The sequence below is a fragment of the Gossypium arboreum genome, chromosome 2, assembly GCF_025698485.1.
Source record: "Gossypium arboreum isolate Shixiya-1 chromosome 2, ASM2569848v2, whole genome shotgun sequence".
Lineage (NCBI taxonomy): Eukaryota > Viridiplantae > Streptophyta > Magnoliopsida > Malvales > Malvaceae > Gossypium > Gossypium arboreum.
This window is the reverse complement of record NC_069071.1, coordinates 30,353,151-30,364,392: the sequence shown is the minus strand read 5'-3', so window position 1 is coordinate 30,364,392 and position 11,242 is coordinate 30,353,151. Positions and strand designations below refer to the sequence as shown.

Below are 11,242 nucleotides of genomic sequence, written 5' to 3'. Positions count from 1 at the left end.
AAAATGCCTTCGTATTAAAGTTTAAGAAATTTAATGCTTCTCGAGTAAAGCCTCAAGTTCAATTTTTATAGATACAAAAAATAATTTTATTTTATTTTATACAAAAAAGAGGAATTAGAATAATTACATACAAACTTTGCCTCTACTGCAATTATCCTCTTGCAATCAGTAAGGGTGGGTTTGGATATACCTTAAGCTACTATATAATGTGTTTAGCTTATTTTTTTACTCACGTTACAGTATCGTTATAGTATCTAATCTCATCATCACTACTATTATTACACTAATCACAAATAAATGCACCGCTCATCGAAACCTATTATAAGACTAAATGGAGGACCAACGTTACAACATTTGCTAGATGGTCACCACATTTGTTGCCTTCCCTTGGTTAATAAAATTTCAATAATCATCCAACAAAATACTCTGTGAGTGTTATTATAAAGAAAATAATATTAAGAGAATTTTAATTTTTTTATTTTAAAGTTTAACTTGACTCGATTTCAAATTTAATTAAAATTTAATACGAAAATACTAGTGGTAGCTGCACTATTGCATGTTTGATAGTGGTATGTATAATCTCCTAATTCAAGTGTTATGCATGTTAACCAAATTGAAAGATTAATATTTATTATATGGATTAAAAAATATGATTTATATACTTTATGAAATATAAAAATTTTTAAATATATTTTTATAAATTTCTTTTTAATTAATGGGATAATATATAAATTGTTCCTTAAACTTGTTTATTTGTATGTATTTAGTCTTTAAATTATTTTTGGGACTTAGTTGGTCTTTGAACTTGTATTTCACTATTAATTTGTGCTAATATAGTATTTTTAATCAATATAGTGGTGCCACATGATAAATTCTCAAAACACTACATGACAAGCATAAGTTATATATTATACTTGTCACGTTGTATATTGAGAGACTGCCACGTGACACTATAGATTAATTAGCAATGCTATATTAATACAACTAACAATGTTAATACAAAGATAAATAATCTAAATGGTGGTCAGAATTTTAATAAAAACCGTATTTATAATCTTTAAAAGTTGGCCGTATATATATTCCTTTGTTCAATAAAGCTCACAGCTTTTACCGGCAAGTGGCTCTTTACAAAAAATAAATAATCGGATTTTAAAAATACAGAATTAATCAATCCTTAGTCAAAAGTAACAGATTAAACACAAACTAACGGAGATTTGAAGGCAGTAGCTGACACGTGTCCTGATGTATCCAGGTTTTACATTTTTATTTTATTTTATTTTTTAAAATTGTGGTTTTTTATTTTTTTTATTTTTTTTAAAATTTAATAATAATCATCATCTATCGCATTTGAAAAACATTTTCTTGTCATTTCTAGAGAGAGAGAAAGGGAGGGAGGGAATAGTGACAGAGTGAAGCATTTCTTAGATGATGCAACTGACCAAGTTTCAGCGGAAACCCTAATTTTCTTGAATGAGGTTTGTTTTTTTCGCTCTTCGAATTCTTTTTATTGAGATTATTGGGATGAAGTTTTGGTTTTTGATTTTGGGTAATGTAAGTTTTAGTTGTTCCATTTTAAACTTCTCTTGAATTAATAACTAAGAGAAGAAGAAGAAGATGAATGGAAAAGGAAAGGGTCAAAATTAACTCAGGAGTTGGTAGGCAGGAATTGTTGGGTTTTCTTTGTTTAGGAGTTTTTAAGCCTTTTATTATTATTATTTTGGTATCAATCCTAGTAGGTGTTGAGAGAAATGTGAATTCAGTTGTAGTCTCTGGGTATTTTATAATGTTTTTGGTATTAGAATTTGAAATTTGCTGTATTCTCATTACATTAGGAAGTAATATAATCAATTTTTACTATTTGGGCAAAGTCTAGCTTAACTTAATCACCTTTATGCACTATTTGTTGATTTATCGTGGACTTTTTCCATCTTATTTGATGACACAGACGCACCCTTACGGTGGCATGTAATGAATGATTTGGTAGAACAGTTATATCGTTCTTTGATTTTAGTTTAGCATAATATGAAATTAAGTGTCCATTGCAGATGACTACTTTTCTTATGATTGACCTCATAGATTTTTTACTGAACCCAATAATCAAATCCCGAATCATAAAACTTGGACATAATTTTATAACTGATTGAGGTTACTCTGAGTTTTTGATCATGTCCATTTTTGGGGGGCATTGATTTGCTGGTGTCTGACCCCTGGTTCAACTGTTTTTAAGATGTTATTTGGTGTTCAAAAACTACTTGACTGCCTAAACCAGGGAGAACAATTGGACTTTAAGCATTATTATATGGTTTAAATACATGTATGCTTGAGATGTCCAGCATGTTATGTCATTTTCAACATTCTAACTTGGGTCAATATTTGCTTAGAGAGGTTAACCTGCTCTATTGTATGTTCAGCAGCTTAATTGCACATTTGTTGCTATTCAGCTTGTTACATAAAGCCTAGTATGAGGAGAATAATGTGGTTATTTGTTTAAAGGTTTTTGGTTTTATCCTCGTATGCTTTTTTATGATGTTGACTTGATTTCCTGTGATAGAAGTGTCTTTCAAGAGCTGGAAACACCTTCTGTCTATGAAACAATTCTATCGGAAAAGCTATAATGTTTAGAGTCTGTGGGATGTTGGGAGGGTAGATCTTGATTCTTTTTTTAAGCATTTAATTTCTCTCAAATTTAAAATCATGCATTTTAGGTATTTTACATCTTTTGTTTTGAGTCATGAGACCTTGTTCTTGTGATTTTGTAGGATGCTATTTCACCTAACTTTTGTTCTACATGGATGGTAATGGAATACTCTGCATGTTGACTGTAGGTCATATTTGGATGGTACAGAGTTATCCCCTCTTACCCCTCACTTGTAAGATGAATACAAGAGGCGGTCAAGTATCTAAGGGTCAGAAGTCAAACAAATTTCAGGGTGGGGGACCAAATTGGATTCTTATTGCTGGTGGTGCCTTGTTAAGTACCTTATCAATCCGCTTTGGTTGCAAGCTGAAGCAGGCACTTGACTCAAAGCAACAGTACGATGCTACTACTAACTTGAAAGGTAGACAGGTATCTATTGCTTCAATAATTTGTATCCAATTCGTAACTGCTAAATTTTGGGTTTGTTACAGGGAACAGAACTTCAGACAGGAGGAGACCATCAGGTTGTCGTTTACAGTCAAATATGTATTCCTTTAGCCAAGACCATAATGCTTGTTTCAACTGCATGTCAGGTGTGTTGCAGCTATCTTATAAATTGAGCTGTCCAAAGCTTGTATATATAAGCACTTGCTGTAGTTTGGGTCTGGGATGATAAAATTTGTAAATATAAGCTTGTGTGTGTACACACGCATATAAGCACTTGCATATTGGCTTTAAAGAGAAGAAACAAAGTCTAGTTTTCCTTGCGGATGGAGCCTTTTGTGAATTGTTGTAACCTTGAATTGCTCACCTTACAGTATTAATACTTGGCAGCTTCAGTTTCTTATAACTTTTTAATCATACTTTGAGCCTCGAGGTGGTCATATGCGACTGACACTGGTCTTTTATGAAAAACGAGAAGTTAGATCAACATAGTTCTGAAATGTTGGGTAGCATTTGTATTTCCCTTGGCTATATTTTGCTCTTCATATTGAGAGGAGGTCCATTTTAAGTTCCTTAAAGCGCTCTAGTTCTTGCCTTTCATAATTTGGCTCGTCATAGATTGATAAATTCTCCAACGCTTCGACTCTTTTGGTAGTGAAAGTCAAGGTTTACTTTTGTGTTTATTATTATTATCATCATCATCATCATCATCATCATTATTATTATTATTATTATCTATCAGTTTCTTATATAAGTTTGGTTTCAAAACAGGAGCTGGAAGCATAGGGGAGAAGCACCCACCAGATGGTCAGATGCCCGAATCTGAAATTGCTTTACCTCTGGTGACAGTTCCTTCGACTGATTTTAACAAGGATAATGGTGTCATGTGGGCTTCGTCTCCCGATCGCCTTGAGCTGCCCCCAAAACCATTCCATCATTCTAACTGCTCCGACTCGCCATGTGTCTCAGAGTCTGGCTCTGACATATTTAGCAAGCGGGAAGTGATACAGAAACTAAGGCAACAGCTGAAGAGAAGGGATGATATGATACTGGAGATGCAGGATCAGATTGTGGAACTGCAGAATTCACTGAACGCTCAGGTGGCGAACTCAACTCATCTACAATCACAGCTGGATGCAGCAAATAGAGAATTGTTTGACTCCGAGATGGAAATCCAAAGGCTGAGGAAGGCAATCGCAGATCATTGTTTAGGACATGTTGGCACAAATGAGAAGACTTCAAATGCTACAACTTGGCCATATGACATAAGAAATGGACATGGCAATGGGTACGTTGATGTAGAAAGCAACTTGGGATCCCCTGAGAAGGGAAGGGGAGATGGGGAGAGAATTGAGATGCTGAAAAGAGAAGTAGGAGAGTTAAAGGAGGTGATAGAAGGAAAAGAGTACCTATTGCAGAGCTACAAGGAGCAGAAGATGGAGCTCTCCATGAAGATCAAGGAGTTGCAACTGAGATTGGATTCCCAGCTTCCCAATATTTTGTAGGTAATGATTAGGTTTTTGTGCATTCTTGCTTGTCTTCCCATGTTTCTTTCTTTGATTTGAGGATAAAAAAAAGTATAGTATATGCCTCTTTGTCTCGTTTCTTTCCCACTATCATTTGGGATTAAGATTCATGTTAGATATATATGTTCTTTGCATGTGCATCTCTATGTATGAGAATGAGATGTGTAAGAGAGAGAGAGGGAAAAACACAGTACTAGGCACCATTATAGTGGTTTTGTTAATTTTTAACGTTTTTCTTGCTTGAACACTGCCTCCTTTCTTGTAGAAATCTTAAACCAAGTGTTCTTTTCCTTTTCTAGTTGATCTTGTTATCTTTTGTAGACATGAAACTATATTGGTGAGGCATACTGTATTTTTCAGGGAAAAATATTGTTAATCTAGCAAAAATGCAAGCAAAGGCATACCGAACAAAGAATAAAAAAGTAAACTTGTGGAGTTATTTACCAGTATACCCCTGAATTTATTAGTTGGGCTAGATTCTAATCGGATTGGACCCATGATAATAGATTTTTAATAATAAAATGTTCACTTTACCCTTTTAATATTTTAATAATGCATTTCAAAGGGTCAAACATGCTTATGGATAAAATCAAGTTGGTGAATGTAAATATATTCGAATTCACGACCTTTTGATTCTTGACATTCAAAGCACATGCCATTCTTGAGGTCCATTTCCAAGTTCCTTTACGCCTTACCTATCAAAATCTATCTTACCAGCTTAGTTCATAGTTGTCTTGCACAAAGAGTAAACGAAGTGATCTGCTTTGAATTTGCCCATTTGGTTTGGGACTGGGTGACTGACTGTACACAACATTTACCGGGGTGAAGCAAAGCCGTCAGTGCAGAACAAAAATGGTGAGCATAATGAAACTGTCCTTGTATGCCTTCACTACGTGTTTTCTTTTACAAATGAGGCAAAAAGAGATTAATGGAAATGGAGATACCAAAAGCACTTTATGACTTATCTACTGTTCAAATCAAACTCCCCAACTTCGCGCCAGTCATTCTGCACACTTGTATCTCCATTTTCAGTTTCCTCATCGTTCAAGAAATCTTCAGATGGTTCCTTCTCATCCCTCTGTGCATTGCTCCCCCATCCATTCATTATCTCATCAGGGTTTACGCCCTGAGGCTGCTCCCTAATGTCATGACCAATTGCAAGGTTGTTTCCTTGAGACCCAAGTGCGTTTGCCCTTATAGGTCCTCGAGCCATTAGTTCAGCATGAGCTTGTGATTCAGCTCGAGCTTGCTCTGCTTGAACCATTGCTGCCATTCTCAACTTAGCCTCATGAGCCTCTCGGCCAGCCTTCTCCCTGGATTCTATTTCTGCTCTCAAATCAAGCAACGCTTTCTTCTCTTCTTGGAGAAGAGCTTGCTCAATCATCAGCCTTTCCTCAGACCGGAATTCCCCCACACCTCGTTTGCGAGATATTATATTGAAGGCAAGAGCCTGTTTCTCAAATGTGGCTGTGAACTCTGCAACTTTAGCAGCAATGTTGTTATCCCACTGCTGGGAGCGAGATGGCATCTGGCCAGTTGTGTCTGAATCAAGAATTTTATCATCCTCCTCTGCTTCATAGTCTGCTACTACATGGTAAGGTAGTAACCTGACAGTTTCACAACATAAGTTTAAAAAACAGAGAGAGAGAGCAAATTTTTATCCCAATATGATTTTGCAATTAGCAGACAAAAGCTTGCTTTTCCTATGCTTCACCATATACCTTTTTTTCCAAATAAAGTTTGTAAAATATTTGACCCAAAAATTTCCCATGTATGAGTCCCCATATTATTTCGAAAATATTCAATCAAAAAGTTCAGGAGAATTTTCCCTTGCAGCTATATATGGCATGTATGCTAGATTTCATTCATCATAAAGGATTTCATTTTCACAATAACTACTCCCTATTTCCTTTTTCTTCTCTTTTTTGTTTCTCCATGCTCTCTCTTTGAAGGAAATTTGATTAAAAAAAACTTCAGAAAAATGCTGATTAAGAAGGAAGCACTGTAATGCAGAAACTTTGAAGCATATATCAAATCTCATCAAGAGGCCAAATCTAAAATAGCAAGGTCCATGTATTATCCATGGATAATGTAAAGCTGTGCTCACATAAGATGCGAGAAAGGGAGAAAAATTGGGAGGAAGAAGGTAGGGAGAACCAAAAAAATTTCAAACTGCATGCATGTGTGTGTATTTCCACAATTCCACACTCTTGGTTTTATTGAATCATACAAGTCAAAAGAAGCAAGGAAACAAAAAGACATTCAATAGCAAAAAAAATTTAGGAGCCTGAGGACACTAAATGAAGCACAAAAGTTGTCTCCAACTTCAAAAGTGTTTCCTGAAAAACTCTTAGTCCTGTATAAAGCGGAAATGAACATGCATAGAGAGTCCAGGACAAGATGTTTCAAAAACCATAACCAAGAGGAATGCAAAACAAAGTCTGAATAAAGGGTGAAGTATCTTGTGAATTGATAGCAGGACATGAGGACATTTGAAACCCTATGAAAGACTTGGACATAAAAAATATTATTTAGTCACTCTGCCAACTCCAATCTATTCACGCAAATACAAATATAGCAGTTTGCTTACAGGAACACAAGAATGTTAGTTGCCACTCAGTGATTTTGACAGCCAAGCTCAATGCAACAGGGATGGTACAATCTTATGAATAAAATTTAAGCATATACGAATATTGATCTTTTTCATTTATTTATTTAATAATTCACACTTTTCCCCATGAAACAGGTGACAAAGCTGAAAGTAACTAAACTTTCTAGCTGAAAGGATTTCTGCCAAATGGCGATTTGCTCTGAAAATGAACATCTCTAAAAGTTTTTAACTGATGTAATCTCCTATGTGCAGAGAAACCATGCAAAAAGCGTATTTCTCAAGTATTTTCCAACCATATGTAGGTGAATCCCATAAATTCATCCACCAACTCGCCATGTGTCAGAACACGTCATCAATTTATTCCATCTTATGCATATGAACTCCAATTGATTTCTAACGAAGACATGCGATTAATATACTCTTCTAGATATATGTCTTCAATCTCAGAAGAATTAGACAAAACAAAAACTGACTACATGAAACACATCAACATCAAATTTGATCATCACTTTAACTCCCACAGTTTCTGGAGATCTCATTTATAAACAAATCCCAACATGTCAAAAAGCATAACATTATCAGATATAACCTATTCCAATATCTTTGTAAATGGTCCTTCAATCCTAGTAGTACCGAGAAACTTATGCCAGTAACAAATAAAAAATCCTAATTTCTTTACAAGATATAACATACTATCCTAACAATAGAAATCTACCCAAATTCTCACAAGCTGATTTGCAAGCCTACAAGTTTCTACTTTCTATTAGAAAATAACATAAATCTCCTTATAAATCAAATTCACAAATGCTAGACATACGAGCCCAGGTTCAATAAAATAGTAAAAGGAATCCATTACTCAAAATTCCCATCTTTTCAGATTCACTCGAGGAGAAAAAAAAAAGGAATTAAGAAAACCTATTCTTTCGCTTCCAAGAAGGCTCATTTTTTTTTACACCCCAAAAGGGAAAAAATGAAGAATCAAACAAACCCAGAATTCCATTCCCAATGACTTGCATAAAAAATTAAAGAAATTCTACACAAACCTCTCACAGGCATCTTCAAGGGAAGAAAAAGGCCGCTTGAAATCTGGGTGACAAACACGCCAGGCATCCTGATAAGCCATCTGGAGCTCCGCTTGATTCAAGGGTCGGATCTGCTTCTGCTGTTGGTTTGGTTGCTGTTGCTGTTGCTGTTGCTGTTGCTGTTGCTGTTGCTGCGGCGGCGGCTGTGGTTGTGGCGTTTGTTGCTGTTGTTGTAAATTAGGGGAGGAATTAAGGTTAGGGTTAGGGTTAGGAATGGGGGTAGAATTAGGGTTTTGTTGGATGCTAATGGGACGATGATGAAGAACACCAGGAGTAGTACGTAAATGGGCATCTATGTTTGAAGGGAACCTAGAAATTGCTTGTTGCTGCTGCTGCTGTTGTTGGTTTTGTTGGGCTTGTTTTTGAAGTTGTTGTAGGAGAAGAAATTGTTGTTGCTGTTGCTGCTGTTGTTGTTGTTGCTGTTTTTGTAAGAGAAATTGCTGCTGCTGCTGCTGCTGCTGTTGATGATGAGCCATTGCCTTTGCTTCCTCCATCTCTCAAATCTTTTTTGCTTTGTTTTTCCTCTGTTTTGGTAAAATAAAAGGAGGAAGTAATTGCGGGGGAAAGCCAAAGAGTTGGGCCTTGGAATTCATGAATTATTAGATACAGTGCGGCAACGAAACAATCTATTGGGCCCACTTAACACACATAAATCAATTATAAAACTATTACTAAATAAATTTTCAATTTCCCACTTAATTAGATAATTATAATTTGATGGCTAAATTTTTGAAATTATCTTTTCGTCACCTGATTGTTAAATTTTAATTAGTATAATAACAATTTTAGTCCTCAATTTTTATACTTTCTATCATTTTGACCCTAATTATATATAAAAGATAAAAAAATGATATTCTTTTTAAAAGTTTAGAAAATTATAAGAATTAAGATTAAAATAGAAGTGGATAAAATTTTCAAAAATAGATAAAACGAGAAAGAATGAGGAAAATTGTTTTAAATCCTCCAATGTTTTCTTTGTATATTATTTGTCTAAAATATTAAATACCCATTCTTTAGAAAAAAAATCAAGTTATTTATTAAGTGAATGTCCATCAACATCAATATAAGTTTTGATATACTTTAAATTCTAACAATCAGAAGTATCTCTACTTCATTTATATTTCTTATGCTTATAAATAAAGATTTTGGAGAAACTTTGTAAATATCCCGATTGATCAACAAAACTCTCTCTTTTACTTTCCTAATTTAACCAATTTAATCGTTTTTAAATCGTCCAAAGTTCTCTTTGTATATTATATTGGTTCTCTGTATTTTAGGTAGCATTTAGGAACTAGAATTTGGATTTCAAAATTTTAACTTTCAGGTTTATTATTTATGAATTCATCACTTCCAAATTCATTGTTTGGAAATTAAAATATTTGAAATTCAAGATTTTGATTTAATTCAAATTCATTGTTTGGATAATTTAAATTTAGATGTGGATTTCAATTAAATCTAAGTTTTAAAAACATTTTTTAGTTTAATTATTTAGGAGGATTTTGAACATTGTTGTTTAAATTAAATTGGACTAAACAAATCAAATTGAGAATCGGTTAAGGTACCGATTTAAAGAAAAGCATTAGAGTGGATGATCTAGGAACCAACTAGTGTGTAGGTTTGGAGAAAGGCATATTAGACTAATTTATTGGGCTGAACCAACAGTCAAACTGATTAAACTTATTTTTATCTATTTTTAAATATTTTTTATTTTTAATAATTTATTCAATTGAACCTATCACGTATGTCGAACAAGTTGAATCAAATATTGGTGGTCAGAAAGGTTCACTTACTGATCCGATTTTGAAAAACTTGAGTTTCATTGATGATGTATTATAAATAAAAATAATTGTCTATTGTTTGGGTTTTAAAGGAAGTGTAAAAGGACATAGAATAAAAAGTTCTCATATTTTTAATTAATCTTAGCTTTTAAAAATTCTCAATTTTAAAATGAATTTTGAAATTTAAAATTTAAATCTTATAAAATTGGACTTGGATTTACCAATATTCAAATCCAACATTTTATTTATTGGCCAAACAAATAATTTGGATTCATAAATCCGAATCCAAAATTTTTCCTCAAATTTAGGTATTCAAGTATCACATAAATGAATTGGAAATTTGAATTGAGTTCGAAAAAAATTTGTGATATATTTTGTTTTGTTTTTTTTCTTTCTAAAAATGGCATTAGTCTATTTCTAATATTAGTTTTGGATGTTCTTTAGGAACATGAAACTTTGACTTCGAAAATATTATTAATTTAGTTTCAAGAAACACCGAGAAGGCATATAATGATATAACACTTTTTTTTTGTTTTGTTCTGTTGTTACTTTATTATTAAATTCTATTAAATGATCTTTTCTTTATTTCCCATACATACTAGTTCTTCAACAACAACATTTTCGAGATTTTATTTTTCTAGATTATTTTATATAGAATTTTCTATTTTTAATTGAATTTTTTTATAATTTTTATATAGAATCAAGGTCAAATAGATAGAAAGTATAAAATTTGAAGTCTAAAATTGTTATTATACTAATTAAAAAAGTGTCACTTATCCATTGGGCAACCAAAAAGGACAACTTAAAAAAATTAGTGACCAAATTGTAACTTTTTTAGTTAAGTAACCAAAACGAAAACTTATCCTTACTTAAGTGACTATTTATGTTGTAACACCCCTAACCCGTATCCGTCACCAGAATAGGTTTTCGGAGCATTACTAGAATTTATAGATCATTTAACAAAAATTCACTTCATATAATATTCATACCTGAAATCAATCAAATTTAATCATAATGTCCCTTATGTGAGCTATCAAGGTCCTAAATATTTATTAGGATTAAACCGAAAACTCAGAAATTTTTTTGAAAATATTTAAAAGTTTTCAACACTGCAGAGATCACACGGCCGTGTGACACATGGCTAAGACATACACTCGTGTCTC

General features: G+C 33.3%; 2 protein-coding genes across 3 annotated transcripts; one reads left to right on the top strand and one right to left on the bottom strand.

Annotated features, from left to right (window-relative positions):
* Nucleotides 1-1,306: 1,306 nt before the first annotated feature.
* On the top strand, nt 1,307-4,975 carry LOC108467039 (uncharacterized). 2 transcript variants are annotated; one of them, XM_017767497.2, is made up of 4 exons: nt 1,307-1,475; nt 2,760-3,059; nt 3,130-3,231; nt 3,854-4,975. In XM_017767497.2, exons 2-4 carry the CDS (start codon nt 2,789-2,791, stop codon nt 4,585-4,587), a joined length of 1,107 nt encoding a protein of 368 aa, XP_017622986.1. In that variant the 5' UTR covers nt 1,307-1,475; nt 2,760-2,788; the 3' UTR covers nt 4,588-4,975. The 2 variants fall into 2 exon arrangements, with proteins under 2 accessions (XP_017622986.1, XP_017622987.1); XM_017767498.2 differs by having other exon boundaries at nt 1,308-1,475; nt 2,826-3,059.
* A 210-nt stretch (nt 4,976-5,185) lies between these two features.
* LOC108467038 (uncharacterized) lies at nt 5,186-8,912 on the bottom strand. Its single transcript, XM_017767495.2, has 2 exons — nt 8,263-8,912; nt 5,186-6,215 (listed from the first exon to the last, which is right to left on the bottom strand). Exons 1-2 carry the CDS (start codon nt 8,793-8,795, stop codon nt 5,570-5,572), a joined length of 1,179 nt encoding a protein of 392 aa, XP_017622984.1. The 5' UTR covers nt 8,796-8,912; the 3' UTR covers nt 5,186-5,569.
* Between the last annotated feature and the right edge of the window lie 2,330 nt (nt 8,913-11,242).